This window comes from Equus caballus, chromosome 1 (assembly GCF_041296265.1).
Source record: "Equus caballus isolate H_3958 breed thoroughbred chromosome 1, TB-T2T, whole genome shotgun sequence".
Taxonomy (NCBI): Eukaryota; Metazoa; Chordata; class Mammalia; order Perissodactyla; family Equidae; genus Equus; species Equus caballus.
This window is the reverse complement of record NC_091684.1, coordinates 104,584,517-104,605,695: the sequence shown is the minus strand read 5'-3', so window position 1 is coordinate 104,605,695 and position 21,179 is coordinate 104,584,517. Positions and strand designations below refer to the sequence as shown.

Genomic DNA, 21,179 nt, shown 5'->3' with positions numbered 1-21,179 from the left:
TATTTCCAAACTCTAAAACTTCAACTCTATGTCACCAAACACAAGTTCAAGACTCAGTTTTCAGCAAGGAGTCATATTGGAAAGTGTAGCGCTTGGCCCTGCACTGGGGATTTATGCCAGTTTCACTGGTAATAAACCAGACAATGTTAGCCCACTCACCCCCATTTCAGGGTTCAGGTCTCCAACCTTGCAGCCCGGCAGCCACCCCGGCGTGGCTGTGACCAACGCAGCCCTTCCTGAACAGACTCCTTGACGACCAAGTCAAGGCAGCCATGAAGTGAACCCAAATAGCTCAGTAACGGAGGACTGGGAAACCCATTTTACAAGGACTGGCAGCAAGAGGGCGGCCCATGTGCACCAGGAACTGGGGCCAAACAATAGTGGGAAGGATGGTTACAGGACAGGACGCTCGTAGCGCAAACGTTGACAATGTAGAAATAAGAACTCACAGCATTAGGGAGGGGAAGGAGATAGGAAGTGGGTGAGCTCATTTCCTCATCCTAAATCGCAGGCTGTCAAGAGATACCATTGACAGTTGAAACATGTTTAAAGAATGAGTCCGGCCCCTTCATACTTTCCTTTTAGAGAAATAGTTTAGAAACAGAAGAGGCACAACTATTTACAGCTTGGCAACTTCTTTAGTTACATTTAGGTTTCCTTTTGTTCTGTTAAATTTAAAGACTTTTTCCAAAAAGAGCATGTAATGTGTGAGTCCTTTTTTGTAAACATTTCCATCCATCTCCTGTCCTTTTCTCTGAATGGGTGTGTAGAGAGATGTCTCCATTGAGGCTTCTGGGGGTGCTGGCTTTCCAGACCACTCGAACGTGTTTTTTGTACTCTTTAGTGTTACATGAATTTCTTATAAGGAGCATGCACCACTATTATAAAAGCAAAGGCTTTTTAAAAAAGTTGAAATACATTCTGGAAAAGAGAAAATTCTGCACTCCTTGGTTAGGCCCCTCTCACTTGTGCATCCTCCTGGCCAGGGCGGCCACATGGTGGACACTCCGTGACGGGCCTGGGATGGTTCCTTGGTGGCTCCAGGCCATCCACTGCCGGGAGGGGTGTGGTTCATCCCACTGGTGGCCCGGCTGGGGGCAGAGTGGGGGACCACTCAGAAGTCAGCAATGCTTGCAGTCCCGAGTGGGGAGGCACCTGGCCTTGGAGTTGGCCACCTGGGGTCAGAGCCTGTGCTCTGCATTCTGCGGGCTGACCTGGAGCCTCTCTGGGCCTGTCTCCTAGTCTGTAGACCCAGAAGCCATCCTCGTCCTGCTTTCCTTTCAGGCTGCAGTGAGGGCATGTGATGCGCAGAGTCTGATCGCCCACAGTCGTGTGGTCACTCAAGAGACTTGTTATTACACTGTGCCATCACAGGATTCAATTCTAACCAACACCGCTGCCAACGCAGTCTGAAGGCTAAATCTGAGGGTCAGGTGGCTCTATCCCGCTGTTTTCAGGTCTTGACAGCCACTCTTATGGTCTCAGCTCCATCTAGTGTCCACATGGAGACACAGGCACATATAATAGGCTTATTGTAAAACTTCTAATTTTTCTTCTAATTTCTATGCTAACTTCTACTAATTTCCATACTTGCAAAGAGTACAGCACTCATCAGGCAAGGAGGACGCAAATAAGATCTGTATCGAGTATTCCTCCCCAGACTAAGATTTGGTCCTTCAAAGCAAGCGTTCTACAAATCCAGTACTTCTAAAGATTTGTGCACCCTGTCTTTGAAGGGATAGCATATTCACGCAACAAATAACACTTACAATAACTGACATTCATTGAGTGTTCACTGTGTGCTGCGTGCAATTCTAAGTGCTTTAATTGTTCACCTCACCCTCCACGACGCTATGAAGCAGGGGTGGGGGGTGCTCCTTGTCCCGATTTATAGATATGAACACTGAGGCACCCAAAGATAGTAAATCTGTCACTCTGCTAATTTCTGAGGGGAGGCAGAGGCTGCCTTACTGGGGCTGGGGACGAGGAGAGAACCAAATGGGAAGCTACTGCAAGGCTAGGGAGACAGGGATTGGTGGCCGAGACAGTCCTTGGGGACTCTGGCTGGAGTGAAAGGTGAAGGAGGAGGAGGGTGCAGAAAGGCCTGCTTTCTGGCCTAAGCATCAGGGCAGAGGCTGTGATCCAAGAGAGCGTATACAGTAGTCAGTAGTTTAAAACTATTTGTTGAGCACCTACCACGTGGCAGGCACGGGAGATGGAGAATTCCAGTACACAGGCGTGGCCCCCGTCCTCGCAGAGCTTAGAGCTCCACCGGGAAGGTGGGTGTCACAGGGTGACAAGGCACGCTTGCTGGCGTACACAGGTCTACACAGGACAGGTGCAGGTGGGGTGCAGCGTAGATAAACCTGAGCTGACAGGTGGGTGGGGGTGGGGGCCGAATGTGGGGTCATTGACTTGAGGACTGGACAAGGTGGCCCAGGGACAGTTGAACTGAAGAAACAAAGATGGAAGGAGGATACACACAGGAGATGGATGTGTGACCTGAGAGAACAAGGACAAAAGGGTTTACTGGGGCTGAAGAGAGGATTTGGGGGAAAGGGACTGGCCACAGGGCTCAAATGTCAGGGAAAGGCCATGGAGGAGGGACCGAAGAGGCCACCAGACTGGACAGGCCAGAAGGGCTGGCAAGAGCATTGGGCAGTGGGACTCTGCAGACAGGGGCTGTGGATGGCAGGGAAGGGGGTGGAGTTGAGCGTGAGGGACTTCAGGGCGAGAAGGAGACAGGACTGTGGCCTGAGGAGTGACCGAGGCTGAAGAAAGAGTTGTTTCATCCAGTTTGCTTTATCAAGGAGGAGCCAAGGCACATCCACAGGCTGACGGGGACGAGCAGCTGGAGAGGGCTAAGCAGGAGGCAGGGGCTCCTTGGAGGAGGAGCCAATCCATCACAAATGGGGAAACGAGAACCAACTGAGGCAGGGGGAAGGCGGTAAGATGGGTATGGGTTTGGGACAATTCTGAGAATGGGGATAGAATGGAGAGCAGGTGGGATGCTGAGGGAGCTGCCCCGATGGCCTGGAATTTCTGGACGTGAGGAGAGAAGGGAGGGCCTGAGGAGAGGAGAGGTCTGGAGCGCCCCTGGGTGGCAGGAGAGGACTGGGTTAGTGGACAGTGTAGGGCTGTTGGTTTTCTTTGGCAGGGAAAGGCCAAGGGTCAGAGCAGGAGGGCTGGTGAGGGAGTCAGGGAGGCTACCGACCCCATGGTCTAGGCTAGGGAAGGAAGGGAAGTCAGGAGTGGACAAATAGCCTGAGAGAAGAAGAGACAAAGGATAGAATTCTCAGTGGGGTCAAAGAACAGGGTGTGTGTGGACCAGAGTGGAAGTGGTGGCTCAGGAAGTTAGGGCCAGAGATGGGATTTCTGAGGAAGATTTCGGAAGAGTCGCCTTTACGATAAGCCTGGGTGAGGCTGAGGAAGTGGGTCTCTGAGGGACACGTGTGGCTGTGTGCTGTTGGCAGGCCTCACTTGTGACCATGCTGGGACAGGGGGAAAGGGGGTGGGGACGGCAGGTAGAAAAGAGAACCGAAGTCCTTGGTGAAGTGGGAGAGGGCCTAAAGGCCAGCATGTGACAGCAGAGCATGGGGGGAGGAGCACCAGTGGGCTGAACCTCCGCAGGGGAAGGGAGGTTCTAGGTGAGGGCAGGGCCAGGGCTATGGACAGGGTGCTGGCAGTGGGAGGCAGAATCCTGAGGCCTTGCCAGGATGCCGTCTGTCCTTGGTATTCACGGTTGAAAGGAACCGTGTGCCTCAACCTTCTGAACTTCTCTCAGGAGTGGATGCAACAGCACGTGTTAAGAATGCTTGATGAGCAGGCCAGTGCAGGCCCTGCCACGCCAGGGACCAGAAATCCCCAATGGCAGGCAGAGACGAGGCTTCCCACCAGTTCATCCCACCGAGGCTGAAGAAAAACACCAGATGCAGATGCCACCTTATTGTGCTGCTTTTAATTACGAAAGATGTAAAATGAGGCGTTATAAAACTCGGAAGCTACTTTACACAAATTCCAATCTTTAAATATTGTTTAACAAGGGGCTGGGACTCAGGACACTGGCGGGCAGGCTGACTAGTTGCTCTGATGGGTCCACCATGAAGCAATGGAACCATCTGTGCATAAATCAGAAGAGCCCGTGAGAGTCAGATTGGAAATGTCTTCAAATACACAAATGGTTGGAATACACAACATCTCAGCTCAGGTGACAGACAGTAGACTTAGGAGAAATGAAACAGGACAAAGGAGAATTTATGTTGATCTTGACATGATCAAGAAAATTCTCTCCTAACACTGTCTGTCCTAAAAACCACAACCACACAGAAAGAAAAAACGGAAACAGATAGGTTTTTAGTTCTATGCTATTTAACTGCTAGTAAATGAAAGTAGTACAGCCATAAATTTCTTGTGACAAAACTAAATATTGAAAAATAGTTTATTTTGAAGTATGCAGCCACTTCAGATGCCGAGGACCACCCCTGGTTTGTTGCAAAGGCAGCAATGAGTGCAGACTCAGCCGCTGAAGGCACGACACCTGTCCATGGGTGGCCTGGACACCATCTAAGCAAAGTGGATGGTCTAATGCCCAAAACCTTTTCACAGGACAAGACTGGACTGATGGACTTACGGACAAACTTAGTTCAGTGCTAAACCTTACTGTCATCATTACAGTCCCGCCAAAATGTCACTTTTCCTGGGAGCCTCCATTTCCATGTGTCACCTGGAGAATGCCCCAGGGGCAGCGCACTTCACAGTGTAGGTCTCAGGGTCTCCAGTTGTAAGGCACGGCTGCCCTGCAGACAAAGAGAGCTGGCACCCCGACATCGATGATCCCCATGGGAAAGGCACTGTGCAAGAGTGGATTATGCTGGGACCTCCATTTCTCAAAAAAAAACCCAAAAAACCCCACACCAAAAACTTCTTACTAACAGCATCACTCCCTGTCTCAAAGGCCAGATCAGATTTCGGGGACCTTCGACACAGGAAAGGCAGCAAGGAGGTGGCTTCTGTCGGCACACTGGGGTGCTGTGTATTGTTACAAGGAAAGGCCCTTTGAACAGAAGTCACCTCCGTCTGAGATCTCAAGTCTAAAGGGATCTGCAAGTTGCACTGGGAAGAAGGCTTGGGGGGGAGGCCGACTCCTCTCCGAGCCAGGGCTCAGGCAAGGACTGCGGGTGGATCTGCCGATTCAGCAGCAGGGGTTCAGGGCTAATGCGAAGCGAGGAGACCTGGGTCCCCCAGAGGAGGATGGAGTGGTGTGCCAGCAGGGTAATTTGAAAGACTGGACGTAAGGCAATCCCTCTGAAGACAAAAGAGAAACGGGACGAGGTCTGGAGATGTTGACAGTCAGGATCCTGCGACAGACTCTTGCCATAAGGCACAGAAGTGTCGGGTTCAGACCCTCCTAGCGCAGCCTGGCTTCTTTGCGGGAAAGCAGTCTAGCGACCTGCAGTGACACTCCTGGTGGCCCCAGGAAGGGCCATGGCTGTCCAGGCAAAGGTTCGGCATCTCTCATCTTCCTGCAGTGTTGCTGTCCTCCCCGCCCTGTCTTCCCATGCCTATGCTCTGCTCCACTGCCCAGACCGCTTCCCAGAAGTGCTCTGAGGCATCGTCCCCTCTGTTCTCTTCAAACCCACCAGTCAGGTTTCTGGTCAGGGGCTGGCCTAGCCTAAGTTGGAGGAAGCAGGCAGGGGTGGAAATGTGGTGACACTATTTTATACTAAGGTACTGATGACTAATGATGGTTTCATGAATTAGGCCTTCAATTTACTATAGACTATTTCTTCAACCTCAAAGAATGAGTCTCTTTTTAAAGCAATCTAGAGCAAAACGTGCATCTGAGAGGGAAGACCTTTTGCGGTGGAGGCCTGGCCAGGATCCCTGAAGCCCCAGCCTTGGGAGGCTCAGACATCCTGGAGGCGCTCAAAGATAGTCTGTGCCTACCTGCCACGCAGAGCAACTCAAGGAGAGCACAGCACCCAGTCGGATTGTGGACTTGGTCACCTAGTGTTACAGCATATTAAAGTGCACGCTGAACTTAACCACAGGCGTGTTAGAAAAGCTAAAGCTCTGAGATTTGGCAAGGAATAGGGATAGGTAAAGATTAGACTGCCTCCCGGCAAGGCAGATTCGCTCATTCATTCCTTCATGCACACATTCAACACGCAGTTACACAGCACCCACGCAGTGCTAGGCACTTAGGTACTAGGGGTTCAACGAGGAAGAAGGCACAGTCCCTGCCCTTAAGGAGCTTACGGTCTAGTGGGGTCATAGTGCCACTCCCGGTCCACAGAGAAACAGCTTCCCTCAGTCCAGACCTCCGGCCATCCCCTCCAGCTGGTCTGCAGAGAGGGAGGCCTGCACTTGCCTGGAGCTTGTCTAGGGGATGACACGTGTCTGTGAGACACCTACAGCCCCCTTCCTTCTTCCCCAGCCACCAAGAACAGCACTGTTCTCCTCAGGCTCATCTATCACCAGGGGACTTTCTTTCAGTGACTGAGTAGAATAGTCTTCCTCTTCCTCTTGTCCACAGGAAAAGGGATCCTGGAGCAGCAGGAGAGACTGTAGACCGGAGGAAACAAAGTAGACTTCAGTTTGCTTAACTCAAGTCTGTTCTTGGCCTCGTGGTAGTCTTCTTCATATTAGAATTAAGGCATCGGAGAGAACACAGCTCTCCTCTCTGTTCTGGCACATCCCTGCCACCAGCTGGCGGGCGCACAGCCATAACAGCTAGATCGAGAAGGCCCGAGGTGCTGGGGTACTGCTGCTCAGACCCAAGCCCGTTCCCGAAAGCCTGTGGCTCCTGCCGGCCTCCCCTGCAGGGCCCTTCTTCAGTGTCGGCTGAGATCAGTGGTTCTGAGCACTACGCAACGCTACTGGGGCCTCCAGTGCATGGTATTTTCTACTTTTACACATCGATCAACCAGATGGCCAACAGAAAGATTTAACGGTCACGGTGAGGACCCACTCATCAGAAGCTCCAAAGCAGCCTGCCTGCAGCAGCACCCTTGCCGCAGGCCTGGGAGGCAGTGCAGAGCTCTGTGGTCGAGAGGGAGCCACAGCGTGCGAGACGCAACCTCATCCGAAAGCTGGGGGCCGTGGAATCGGTTCCTTCTACGTCAGAAGCTTGAGATAACTACAGCCCAGGGGTCTAGCTGGCTCCATTCTATTCCGTTCTATTTTAGCTGTTTCAGAAATAAATTCTCCTGTTCTGTTTCACTCTGTCACAGTCGGTCAGCTCGAAATGTCTCTTCCACAGAAGGGTCAAGCAGGCCCATGCTGGAGTCACTTAACATGTTGAGTCCGTCCAGGCTCAGGGGTTCAATTTGGAGCTCTTCTTCCAACGGAAACGGAGTGTCCACGCTCAGGCTGACCTCAGGCATGCCTGCCAGTGCGCTGCTGAGGTCTTTGAACAGGCTGGTGCTCGAGTCTTCTGGAAGGAGCAACGAGAGGGAGAAACAGTGCGGATTAGGAGGCGTGAGGGCCCCAGGCTAAGAGGACACAACTGATGACATCTCCCAAAACACTGTCCCTCTTATCTTCCCAAGCAGGACAGTGATGGCCTGTGTCCCAAGCACCCCCAGGTCTGCAGTTTTGCTGTGGAATCTACATTTTTTTCAGTCAGTTCCACAACTCCCTTTGCACAGTTGTCAGTCACTTGAAACTCAACAGTTCAGAAAAGGCTCAGGTCACCAGGTCCCTTCCCCAGGGCCTCGTGGTCTCTGGGGCTGGACAGCTGCATCTCAAAGAGGTAAAGCTGAGCTGGGGGACTTGCAGGTTCGCTTTATATAATATTGTTGTTTAAACTATCTTACAATGGAATCTTTAAAAACTAGCAAAATAAAAATAGCAAAGAAGCTGAGTGGTGGCCCACACTCACCTGTCAGCACGGTGTTTGGGAAATTCCCGCAGTTAGAATACAGGTTTGGTCTCAAATGAAATGAGTCCTGGGGTTCTCGTGGACCCTGCGGCACCAGGGGCACCTGGAAGCATCAAAGGTCACGTTGTAAGGGACCATCTCTGCTTCCAAGGAGTGAGAGTGCAACGTGCTCTCAGAGCAAAACCGGACATGAAAACTCTCTTAGAGGCCCTTCTCTCTAGGATCCGAGAGTGCTTTGCCATTATGATAACCTACGCAGAACATTCTTCTCAGGAGGCAGATGCTAGGGTGGAGGAGGGGTCCCTGAGGCCCACAGTTTGGTGACCTGTCCCCGTTCACACAGGGTCTGGCCCACTAAGCCATCCCAGGAGGCACCAGTGGTCATGGTTTCAGTGGCCCCTCTGGTTTCAGACACCCTTCCTCCTCAGTCTCACCAAGACTGAAAACCTTTGCAAACTCTGTGGTGGGAACCCTTCAAAGGCTCCATCTGTAAACAAGGAAGTGACAGGCTTTTTTCCTTTTTGGTGTCTAGAAAAACAAGAAAGTGGAAACTTTTTCTTCTCACACTCAGAGGGAGGAACCTCAGGCAAGCCCCTCTCTATGAGAAAGCTTCTGTGAGGACTGGTTCACCTTCTGACTCACCTAGACTAAAGCGGCTTCTTCAGAAGACGGGGAGGCAAGGACTACTGGTTCCTACCACAAGGCTCCACCACGGCCTACTCAGGAAAGATCTATCTTTATTTATTTTACTGTTATTATTAAGTTCTGGAAAATGCTCCACTCTTCCTTCTCTCCCTAATCCAGCCAAGAGCCCAATCCATACTTACTGAACACTACAGCATCCCGGGATATTAAAAATGATCAGTGTTAGGGAGAAACTAAAAAGCAAAAGGAAATGGCTGAAGGAAAATATCTTAGGGGAGGACCCCTGTCCCCACCAGGACCGAGCTCTCCCCAGGAGGCCACACACAAACCGTGTTGGTACAGGAACTCGGCCTGCAGGCAGAGGCCTTTTTGTGTCCCAGTCTCCTCAACATGACAGATTAGTGGACTGCTGTGGTCCCTTCTGGTGTGAACAATCCTACAATTCTATGACTAGAGTGTCATCAGAAGTCTTCTTGAACCAATTGTTCCAACAGTTTCTCTGCAGAGGCCTGACACTAAATAAGGCAGCCACACCAGCATCCTTAGGGCCAGGGGAGAGTCCAGGCTCGCCTCACCACCGAGCACATCTGAAATCAGGGAAGTGGAGTACCAAGTCCATCTGGTGTGGGTTCCACACTGGGATGGCCCAAATGGGGCAGTCCCTGCTCCGAGGAAGAGGCAGGCCTGGGCGATCACTCACCTGTTGGGTAAATGCTGGGTCTGGCCTCAAGGACTGCTGGTCAAAGCTCACATCCGGGAAGAAGTTGGTCAAAGAAGAGCCCTTCAGGGAATAAGGAGGGGACCATTCAGCTTGGAACTCAAGGCAAAATGGGTGTTCCCTCCTGATATTCCTGCTGGGACTCACCTGGGGCGTGAGGAGCGGGAAGTCTGACTGTGGCAGAGATGAGGCTGCCTGGGGCTGCTGAGCAGGGGGCTCCTGGGTGCGGGGCTGCTGCAGGAGAGGCTGGGGGAGCTCCTGGGGTGTGGGGTAAGGGGGCGGTGGGGACACATGGGCTTGAGCTTCTGTTGGCAGGAAAGAGAGCGGGCTTCGATCGGAAGACACCATCTGTAACGAACAAAGCCACTAATCAGCGTGGCTTCTGAGCTTCTAGTGGTTAAGTCCTTTAAGATTAGGAAAAGCCTGAGCTCTTCCTCACCATGGTATCCTCTGCGATGCTCTGAGAAGCCTCTTTCTCCTCCTTCAAAGCATATCTCAAATCTCACTTCCCCATAAAGTATTTCCCATTCAATGACAATTTCGATTGTCTTAAACCACAAAAACAAAACAAAACAAAAAACAGCCAATTTCACAAATTTCCTTGCAGTTTTCTCAGTGAAAATCATGTTTTTTTTTTTTAAAGCCATAACTTCTGGTTAAAGATGGGAGACTGAAAAAAGCACTTACTCTGCCGTCTCCCAAAATTCTACTAAAAACACTAAGATAACATTAAATAACAATAAAAATTAAGAAACAACACTAAAAAAACCACGAAGACAAAGATAAACGGAGAGAAGAAAATGGTAACAAAATATGGAAAATGAAAAGCAGATGGGGGGGATGGCCCCATGGCCTAGTGGTAAAGTTTGTGCGCTCTGCTGCAGGCGGCCCAGTGTTTTGTTGGTTTGAATCCTGGGTGCGGACATGGCACTGCTCATCAAACCACGCTGAGGCAGCGTCCTGCATGCCACAACTAGACAGACCCACAACGAAGAATATACAACTATGTACCGGGGGGATTTGCGGAGAAAAAGGAAAAAAATAAAATCTTAAAAAAAAAAAAAAACAGAAAAGCAGATGGACAAGTAGCAACTGTCTTAGCAGAGCTGAGAAAGCCAAATGCTAAGCTAGTAGCAGGGAAAAACCAAGAGGCAATGGGATTTGCAGCACAGCGGCCCTTAAGGGTCTGGAACCAGGACTGTGGGAGCAGCAGGGGAAGCCAGAGCCAGAGCCAGGGGGACCTCAGCAAAGTGGAGGTGAGCCGCAAGCAGGCTCTGGAGCCCTGCCTGCCAGGGGACCGGAGGGGTGTCCTCTGCTGGGAGCACCACTGAGGGTCTCGGGACAGGGGATACCAGACCCTGGAAGGCGGCACTCACGTGAAACCCAGGGTTTATGAGAAAGCTCACCTCCGAATCTTGAGCCCTCCACCCTTCTTTCCCAACTCGGCTCTCAGAATGCTGGTGTCCAGGCATACACCCAGGTGCATGATTAGGAGAAGTGTCCTTCAGGCACCTGATAAGCCTGAGAGAAAATCCTAAAACTTACAACATCAGAGGTTCCCCAAGGAAATGGCCGAGCCAGATGACTCAACAATGAAGACCACACTCAACAAGCCCAGCCATCTACACAGAGCTCCCAATCAGGTTGTTTGTGACTGTTCTTAACTACGAGCAGGGCACCAAGGATCAGAGGACTATGAGGAAAGCAGCTGAATGAAACTCAGAGACGAAGGCAGACACACTGAGAAGAGAAGCTTAGAGAAATCTAGGCAGGAAGAAGTAGTCAGGAAAAACAAAATTACCATTATAATATTTAGGCTATTAAAGAGCTCCTTATCTGTTAGAAATACCCATTAAAATAGTTGCAATATGTATTTTGATATACATTTTTTAAAAGAAGGGATATGGATGAGACAAGATTACAGAAATGCTAATAACTGTTGAGGCTAGATGATGGGTATAGAAGAATTCCTTATATTATGTTCTCTACTTTTATGCAAGTTGGAAAATTTCTATTACAAAACATAAAAATAAGAGAAACCAGAACAAAAACTACCACTGAAAACCTCAAAGAGATAAAAGATGATATTGCATCCATGGAATAAGTATGATGCTATAAAAATGGAACATTCAGAGAACAAAAAAGAATTGTTGGCAATTTAAAAGTATGAGAGCAGAAATGAAAAACTTAACAAAAGGGTTGGAGGATAAAGTTGAGAAACTCTTCCAGAAAGCAGAGAAAAAAGACAAAGAGAGAGAAAAGAGGCGAAAGAAAAAAATAAGGACATTAGAGGAACAGTCCAGGATGTCCAACATTTGTACAACAAGAGTTCCAGAAAGAGAGAACAGAAAATCAAAGGGAAGAAATCATCAAAGAAATAATTAAGGAAAACTTCCCAGAGATGAAGGATATGAGTTTCCAGAATGAAGAAACCAACCAAATATCCAGACTCATGTCAAGCCACATTATCTGGGAGTTTCATAACACCAGGGACAAAAAGATCCTACAAGTCTCCAGAGGGGAAAAAAGGAGATTTCATTCAAAGGAGTAAGAATTGGAATGCAACTGGATTTCTCAGTAGCAACTCTAGAAACTAAAAGGCAATAGACTAACACCTTCAAAATTTCTGGAGAAAATTATTTCAAATTTGAATTCTATAGCCAATTATTAATTAAACGTTGGGTAGAATAAAGACATATTTAAGGCATGCCAGGTCACACGTACTCATTCTTATAAAGCTACTGGAGAAGTTGTTTCTAAATGTATTGAGAGAGATCTACCCAATTCTGAAGGTTTGGGATTCAATAATTAACACACACATAGAAAACCAGATTAACTTCAAAGTGAGACATTGATTAACTCCCAGGAGAAAAAAACTGTTATTTCAGAGTTTACTATATGGTTCAATGATGACTACACTATTTTAACTATAAAAACACTAAACACTGAGTAGTGCTCTAATCAGAAAAACAAACCACATTGTTGGAGACGAGGAGGGTAAGTAGGAGTGTGTGTGTGTGTGTGTGTGTGTGTGTGTGTGTAGAGGGTTCAAAAGAGTTGAAAGAGAACTGATTCCTAATCTTCCATGTAGGATGCCATTAGATACTGCCTAACACTAAACATCTAGAACAAAGTAAGCATGAAATAGCAGTTACACCCCAGAGATTAGCTAAAGTGGTTGAAAGCAGCCACGTCTAGGCAGAAAGAAATATGGTTAGTGGGAGGGGAAGACAACTGTTATTTCATAACAAGCCCTTTAAAACTATTTGACTTTTTAAACTACGACATGAATAACACTGGGATTTTTAAAAATCTAAACATTAAGCAAATAACAAATGAAAACATCTGAAAGACGACACTCTCTATCCCCACAGTCTCCTTAAAATGTGGCTAGAAATTAAGAGTGTATTCTTTATATCCTATAAAATAATCTTGCAAAATAAAATAAAAGGCAATCCAAGAACACAGAAGAACCATTAAAAGACAATTATGAAATATCCTCTCGTCCTCTCCCGGAAGGGATTACTCATATAATCAAGATCCCGTAGTTAGCGACTGGTGAAGAGTGACTAACAACTGATCTGCTAACTCCTGCTGCTGTGTTCTGACTCCCCCTTGCTAAATCATCACTCATTTACAGCGAAGTGGTGAGTAAACGACGTTATAATGTATCTAGAGAGTGACCAATAGGTTAAAAATATTGATGGTTATGGTAAGGGAACCATCCTAAGGGCTTAGAACAAAGACAAAGCCAGCAAGTTAAAATATGATGTTTCAACTCCTAAATTCCTGTAACAGACTTATGACTTCAAAATGTGCCTCCTTCTAAATAGACCTCTTTGGGTCCTTTTACGGAGCTATGATTTTTATTATACCTAGTATTTCATGAATAATAAAAGTATTGTTTCTCAAATCTATAGTCCTAACTAGGGAGGAGGTCTAAGCCAATATCAGAGCTTCAGGAAGGCTCTAAGTGTCTTCCTCGGTGTTCCCCTGCAGCTTAAAGAACTTAGAGAATCAATTATTGATTTTCCATGCCAATTTAAAAATCCTAACCTGGTGTCCGCTGCTGTCTCAGATATATCTGGATTGCATCCTCTACGCCCTACTCTTTCCCCCAACCCCAACTTTGTGAGTTAGTGATTACAAACTGTCCAATGTTTGCTTAAGAGTAATCTGCTATCGGACCAAGAAATCTGCTACTAGAAATCATTAATGCATTCTGAATTATTCACACTCCTGCTCTCTCTGATTTAACATATAAGTGAGAACTGACTGCACTGGAGACCTCAGGGACCACGCCTGGCGTAACGGACCCTATCCATTTCCCACATGCTTCCGTCTGTTCCACTGTGAGTTTGTGTTTGTTTTTACCTGCGAGGCAGGGTATGGGTTCAGTGGGCTGGTTGAAGAGAGCTGTCTGCTGAAACCTTGAGGTGCTTCAGGGCCAGGAGAAAGTGTGAGAGGGCTGACGGGAGGCTGCCTACGCCGAGAGGGGCCGCTCAGGTTTGTGGTGGGAAGAGAGGGGTTGCTAAGGGAGAAGAGACGGAGTGAAGGGTGAAGAGCAGAGGCACTGGGAGCGGACGTCTGCGGGTGGCGACTTAGGGAAGAGGAAAGCGCCGTCTTGTTGAGCGTGGCCTGGATGGAGGGGTTACTCCGAGAACTCTGGAGACCTGGGAGACAACAAATTCACAAGTTACTTGCTATAATTTCAGAGAGTTTTCCAAAGATGAAAGGAAACTTAACTTCCTACCATCCGTACTGACGATGATTCTGTATGTAAAGGAGCTCCCGGGCAACTTTCCTACTGAGAATGTGTCAGATGGACCAACGCAAGGAAAAGACGAGCTCAGACGGAGAGAGAGACGCCACTGGGACAAGGATGAGTTTCTCTTAAGAGGAGTGAGAGCACGTACACCCCCTGGGAGGGCAGGCCTAGGTAAGCATGGGCTAGTGGAAGCGAAATGTTCGGTGTGCTCAGCTCCAACGCAGAAAAAGACCCCAGGGCTGTACAACAAGTTCTGTTGAGTCCCGAAGGTGTCTGTCCCAGGCACACTGCCCGGGTCCTCTGCTGCCTTTAGAGATGTCCTGTCACTAGGGTCGTGGCTCTGGGGGAGCTGCCTCAGTGGAGCCTTTAAATACCCTGAGCACCCCAGGGAGTCATAGGAACGGACACTCTCACGTCTCCTGCCCCGGGTTCCTTTCTTTTTGTTTTTCCGGCTCCTGAGAAATTGTTCACCACAGTCTATTCCAATTCAGGGAAAATGAAGTTCTTGCTGGCGCTTTGCTTTATTTGTGGGGAGGGTAGTGAATTTTATAGCAGGAGCAAGAGAGTTTGGGAAAGGCATTTCCATGACACAGGCTGCTAGGGCACAGGCTCCATGAGGCCAGGGACCCTGTCCCATGCCCTGCTGGATCCCTGGTGCCTGGCACGGGGCCTGGCACAGAGTGGATTTGCTCTGTGAACAAGGCTGCTGCTGCTGCTGCTGTGTATCTCAACTGGCAATGCCCCTGTTTCAAAGCCCAGCCCATCATTCTTGTCCAGCAGTTGGGGTGAGCAGAACTGTCAGTTGTATCATATTGATGAAAAACTAAGTGTTAGATAAACGTTATGGAAATGAAGAAATGATAAAATAAAGCATTTTTAGTTGGCAAATTATTTTTAAAAGGTAGGAAAGATGTCTCTGATAAAACCCTAACTAGTTAACCCACAACTCAACTCCATGAAAAGGGCAGAGATTCGGCTGGCTCAAATTAGAATCAGAGCTAAAGATCTGAATTTAGATTAAAAAAAAAAAACCACCATTCATTCATTCAGAAAGCTCAAACACTTTAAAAAAATATGTGCAACTTTGTATACCATGCATTTTAAGGAGTCGGTAGAAAGTGTTAAAACTTGACACTGGTTCTGACATGTTCCAGAAAAAATAATGCTTTTTTGAGGAAAGTAACAGCCAGTGATTAAACATGGGATTTTCAGCTGCAGCAAAGTGTCAAAGGCAGCACTGGAGAATGCTAGCTTCCCCAAGACCTGAGGGAGCCAAGTGCCAGTGCTGCTTCACTTATGTGACCTTGGATGTCCCTGTTACAGAGAATTCACCGGGGACACATATATAGCAAAAGGATAATAACATGACCAAAAATAAAGGTTGCCTCTGAAATCAATTCTTCAAATGTAATATTATGTTGCACAATGGCAGCATCGCTGCAACCAATAGGAACCTTCCAGGTGACTACCCCAAAGGGGATCACTCTCATTTGATGGTGAGTTCTGATTTGCATGGACAAGTCTTGCTGAACCCAGAGTGAACCAGCAAGCACTTCCCCTTTAGTCTCTCTCGAAATTGAATGGGAAATTGGAACATCGGTCAGGGTTCAAGTAAACATAGTCATGTTTCAACATGGGGCCCGAGCTGGGGGCACTCAGACTCCTACAGTGACACCAAGACACATTATGGGTAGCATTTTAATACAGCTGTATTCTGCATTTTTAAGCACTTCTGAAAATTTGAACCAGTAATTTTGAACTGTGGTAGATTTGTATTTAATATACATATCCATTAAGCATAAATATTTTCACCGTATCCATTATAAATTTTCTAAAATTTAAAATATTCTCTTTTGAAATCCAATGGGAAATTGCAGGGATCTAGAGAGACACCTGTAATTACAAAATATCACATGTTGACAAGAGCCACTAAACTTGTTCAGCCAAGAGAACAGAATGACACTTTTCTTGACTCTTGAATCTTATTCTCCAAGCCCCAGCACGCATGGGCTAGAGAAGGCGACAGAGAATGAGGTTTAGCAGAGCCGCTCCAGAGCTCATGAAATCCAGCAGACCTAGATCACCAAAGTGAAATGCCAGCAGGGTCAAGAGCTACAAAAACAGGGAGGTTATCATCTCTAACTCAGATGCAGTCACTCTCATTCAGCAATTCACTAACAGGCCACCTGGGCCGAGACCCCCCAGGATCAAGCACCCAGAGGACACGGCACGGTCCTTGCTGAGCGGGGGATACTTACCAGAAGAGCTTCTGAGGCCCAGGTGCGTCATAGCAGCGGGGAGGTTGCCCACACTGTGCCCTACACTCATGCTACCAAAGACGTGGTCACCGGTGTCCAGGGAGGCAGGCAGGGGCGTGGAGTAGTGGAGGTTGGTTAGATCTGGCAATGACCCCCCAGTGTTCAGGGTCCCCAGAAAGGGTGAAAGGCCTATGTTTTGACCGTTGTGTGGAAAAGCGCTGGAAAAAGAAAGGTAAATGTTACTTTCTAAAATGCACTTGGCTGTTGGGGAATAGTACACATATGATACTTTCCTTGTCAAATAAAGCAGTGGGTATCAAGGACCCAAGTCCTCAAACAGGGTCTGACTCTCGCTCATCTGAGAACTTGCGTCCTTGGCTTGACCTCTGTGAAGAGCAATTTCCTGACCTGTTTGACTGGAGTAAGGATGTCATCTATGTCTACTTTACAGGACTATTGCCCAAGACCAGATTAGATTACGGATGCAAAAGAACTTTGAAACTTATAAAGTACTATATAAAATGTGACGCACTGCTTTGTATTTATAAGGTTCTTTTTGCTAGATTTCTAAATTACCTTTCCTCAAAAAAAAAACAGAATCTCTATCAACCAGATAACTTCTAAGATAGAGTTTTTCAGTTACAGTTTTCACAAACTTTAAAGTGAGAAAGAGATGCTACCATTCATTTATCAAAATCTGTTGGTTGGTCACTGTGTGCCAGGCACTAGGCTAAGTACTGCAGTACAACGATCAGGGAGCAAAGTGTGCACATTGGTGGTCAGGCCTGCCCCTAACATCTGCAGGCCTGGAGTGAGAGTGCACATGGAGGCCCATATACCATCTCTTCAAATTTATAAAAGTTATAAATCAGATGAACAAACCTTTAAATGAACCATGTTCTATGTTTCTATCTTGACAAATCATACCTTCCTAAAAGCCTGGAAGGCCAGATGCAAGCTGAGAATTCTCCTGCTCCTTAGAGTTCTGCACCGCAGGGCATACATGTGGCTATTTCAGCCTATAAACCAAGCTCTGGCCGCACTCCGCATCCCTCTTGGCCACCCCTCAGGCAGGTGGTGTCCCCCCTGTGGCCCCTTGGATTCTATACTCCATGGGAGTGGAGGGGCTCAGGGAGGGGCTCCCAGCGCGCGTCTGAGGAGGCACTGCTCTTGGATTCATAGGCAGGCAGGAGACAGACTGGTAAAGCGAGCAACTGCAATATGGAAGGAAACATGCTGGGCCACGTCTGATATGGGGTAGGATAACCATTAGGTACAAGCGACACTGGGAACACAGAAACAAGAGTCGTCAACGTTAGGATGGGCTAGAGAAGAGAAGGCCTTACCAAGGACAGGACAGTGTGTGAAATGGGGTAGCAGGAGATGAGGTGGGAGGGGCAGATAAGTAAGAAAACAAGGGCAAGATGACACGCTGTTCTGAAGAGTCTGGATCAGAGACTGCAGGAAATAGGGAACCCAGGTTGAAGCTAAGAAAACGTCATTTTCTTATGACTATGATTTTGGTTACAGTGTAGAGGACGGCTTAAGGGAACAGAAAAAGAGGCAGGGAGAACCAGTTAGAAGGCCACTGCTGGGCTCCAGGTCTGACTGAGGAAAAGAGCAGTGAGGTTGAAAAGGAGGAGAACGGTTGGAGGAAGGTGCCACTAGCTAGGAACAGGCGGAAGGTGATGAATTAGCTTAAGGATGAATTCATTCTTAGGACAGTGTGGCTAGCAGACTTGGGGGAGGGAGGAGCAGGGTGTAAGGAGCAGAGCCGGGAGGCAGAGAGGTGAGTTATGATGCTGCTGAAAAGTCAAACAAGACACAGTGAAAGCATGGGGATGGGGAGACAGAGAGGAGTCCAGAGATATTTCAGGAAGTACTCAAGAATGACTCCTGATTTTCTGGCACGGGGACCCGTGGAGCCACCCACTAGGAGAGGGAACATGGGCTGCACAAGTAGACTGGGGATAAAAGCAGGTGGTATGGGTAAGATAAATTCTGTTTTAGACGGTGAGTTTCTGTGATGTAGGAAGACATGTAACAGGGATGTCACTTGAGGACAGCTCCATCAGAACAGCAGTGGTGGCCGGCCGGCCACAGCGGCTTGAGGAGTGGACAAGCAGTAAGGAAGGCTCAAGAGTCAATATCCTTTCACAAAGAGTGGCTGAGAATTCTGGACGAGAAGGAAGGAAGTAACTAAAAGGGAATGCAGGGTCAAGGAAGGACTTTTTAGTGAAGAATCCTTAAGTACATTTAAATGCAGAGAGAAAACCTACTAGAGAGGGAAGGTTGAAAATGCAGGAGTGGGAAGGGTAAGCAGGAGAGAGAGGCCTCGGAAAGGCCGGTGGGGACAAGGGCCAGGAATGGGGAAGTGACCGGCCTTGAACAGGAGGGACACACCTGTCTCTGAGACCTGGAAAAAAGGATGGCGAGAGGGGAACTAGGGGCAAGTGGGAAGCTGAGCATCACTCCTGATGGCTTCTCTTCTTGGTGAAAGTCGGAGGACTGTGACACCTGTGGAGGCCTGACAAGAAACGGGAGTTGGGAAAGGTGGCCAACTGGATGGATGAGGAGGAAGGATGATTTTGGTTGTAGAAAAGCTGAATTGGGTATCTTGTCTTTCAGATGGCTAGACGTAGCAAACTGGTTATAGGGTTCAAGGTCAAGGACTAGAAAAATAAACTGGAGAACCCAGAGCTGCTCACTCAGAGAATAGATGAGCTCTGACTGAGAGAAGAAAGACCCACGGGCAATCAGGTGGGAGTGAAGGCAGAGGGAGGAAGGCAGAAGGCAGAAACAAGTGCGCAGTGGCACAGAGCAAGGATGCAGAGTGAGAAACTGTGACCGATGTGAACAAGGTCTTTACTGATGCTCAAAACAAAATCTCTCCGATGAGAGAAATAGAAGTTGTAACTTTCCAAATATAGTGACTACCTGCTGGAGTCACCTTTTGGATCTGATATAAGGCAGGTGATGCTCTCCCTGGTTTGAAACCCTTTGATGATTCTTATCTTACCCTAGTCAGATCTAAGCTACCTCAGCCTCCTTGCTCTGCAGGTACACTGCTGTCTCAGGATCTTTGTACTTGCCGTCCCTCTGCCTGGAGCCCTCCTCCCCTTCACTTCGTTCCAGGCTCTGGTCACATATCACCTTATCAGAGGACCTTCCCTGACACCCATCAGTGCCCCTCTCTGTACTTTGCCTCTTTTTCTTCATTCTATTTGCCAACACGTGACATACAGTACATTTACGTGCTTCATTGTTTTTGCCCATCTTGCTCCACTGGAGCCTTAAGCCCTTGAAAGCAGGGACTTGACCTGGTTCGTCCATTGCTCTACTCCAGTGCTGAGAATTAGGGGTTCAATAAATACTTGAACGAATAGCAGTCACTGAATGGAATTCTACCTCTAACGTAAGAGCAAGAAACCGACTACCTAAGAAATACCTGCTGTAAAACTTGGCGGGTGGGAAGGGGTTAAAGTGCTGCAGCCTGACTCTGTAACGCAGGCCTCCCAAGCCCGCCTGGGTCACTCATTGTCTGAGGGCTGAGCCAAAACTGGTTCTTGAGGAAAACCTTGGCCCTGTCTATGGGGACATCCTACACCCCCAGGAGTGCTGGTCTTCTGTCCAGGTGGGAGTCCTGGCAGGCTCTGTGACTTTCTGAAAAGAAGGTCAGCCTCACCTCGGCTCAGTGGGCTGTTAATTACATCAGTTTATATTTAATCAGCCGAGAAGAATGTCTGCACTCTAGGTACTCAATAGTGAGGGCCTGAACTCACTGCTGGCAAATACTCATAGAAAGCTCTACTGGGGGAACCAGAGTTTATGGATTGTCCGAAATAGGGTTAGTTCATCCACAGACCCTCTAAAACCTGTGCTTCTTCTCAGCTAGATCATGCAAAGGTCCCATTTTCAAACCACATTATTTTGGCCCTGGGAAGAGGTGCTGTTTCTGAGCTGGTTTTGGTTCCAAGCCATGGGACAGCACGGAGGGACGCTGTGATAAATAGCCCCACGCAGCTCCCTTGGTGCTCTCTCAGGACACTGCCCATCAAGTCCCAAGGGGCGGTCCTCTGTGTGAAGACCTGTGGGAGAGAGTTCTTCCAGCCGGTCACAGCATCAGGGAGCCGCTGCTCCTCCCCTGCAACTGCCTGTATGCATCACTTAACTCGTCTTCTGATGGGTTTCCTCTGCTTCATCTGTTAATGTGTGGGCTTCATTACCTCTCTCATCTTCTCGTTCTTCCTTAGTCCCAATTTCCTCATGATCCTCTTTACTAATTTTTTGTACTATATGTATTTTTGTCAACTGTCTCAAATCTTTTAGGAAGTAAAGTTGTATAATACTAAATACATTAATTAATAAATGGCTTCATAGAAACTTTTTATATTGCAAATTTTCCTATTCACTCATCTTCCATTAATTTTGAACATTGTGGTAAAATATACATAGAATAAAATTTATCCCTTTTGGGGCCGGCCCAGAGGCGCAGCGGTTACGTTTGAACTTTCCACTTCAGCAGCCTGGGGTTCGCCAGTTCGGATCCCAGGTGCAGACATGGCACTGCTTGGCAAGCCATGCTGTGGTAGGCATCCCACATAAAAAATAGAGGACGATGGGCATGGATGTTAGCTCAGGGCCAGTCTTCCTCAGCAAAAAGAGCAAGACCGGCAGAAGATGTTAGCTCAGGGCTAATCTTCCTCAAAAAAAAATTTATCCCTGTTAAGTGTACAGTTCTGAGGCCTTAAGTACATTCACGGAAACTCTCTTAATTAACTTCCACGTAAGCAAGTTGCCAGGTGCCCAGAGCCTGCCAAAGGCATGAGGCTGGTGGGTGCTCTAGAAGCCCTCTCCCTTCTGCTTCTGCCAGTCCAGCTGTGTGTTTACCAAGAGTCAGTGGTGTTA

General features: G+C 48.0%; 1 protein-coding gene and 1 non-coding gene across 3 annotated transcripts in view; both read right to left on the bottom strand.

The window, feature by feature from the left end:
• Window positions 1-3,938: 3,938 nt before the first annotated feature.
• Window positions 3,939-21,179, bottom strand: part of CRTC3 (CREB regulated transcription coactivator 3) — a 95,231-nt gene continuing 77,990 nt past the window's right edge. The window contains exons 10-15 of one of the 2 annotated variants that reach the window (XM_023649559.2): window positions 16,272-16,489; window positions 13,620-13,918; window positions 9,393-9,593; window positions 9,228-9,308; window positions 7,883-7,985; window positions 3,939-7,435 (exon numbers count right to left, since the gene is read on the bottom strand). In XM_023649559.2, the coding sequence (XP_023505327.1) occupies window positions 7,227-7,435; window positions 7,883-7,985; window positions 9,228-9,308; window positions 9,393-9,593; window positions 13,620-13,918; window positions 16,272-16,489 (1,111 nt within the window). In that variant the 3' untranslated portion in view covers window positions 3,939-7,226. The remainder of the gene's footprint in view (window positions 7,436-7,882; window positions 7,986-9,227; window positions 9,309-9,392; window positions 9,594-13,619; window positions 13,919-16,271; window positions 16,490-21,179) is intronic. The other variant, XM_023649566.2, reaches the window with a different exon arrangement.
• MIR9055 (microRNA mir-9055) lies at window positions 20,236-20,326 on the bottom strand. Its single transcript, NR_128076.1, has one exon. It is a non-coding gene; the product is annotated as a microRNA mir-9055 (primary transcript).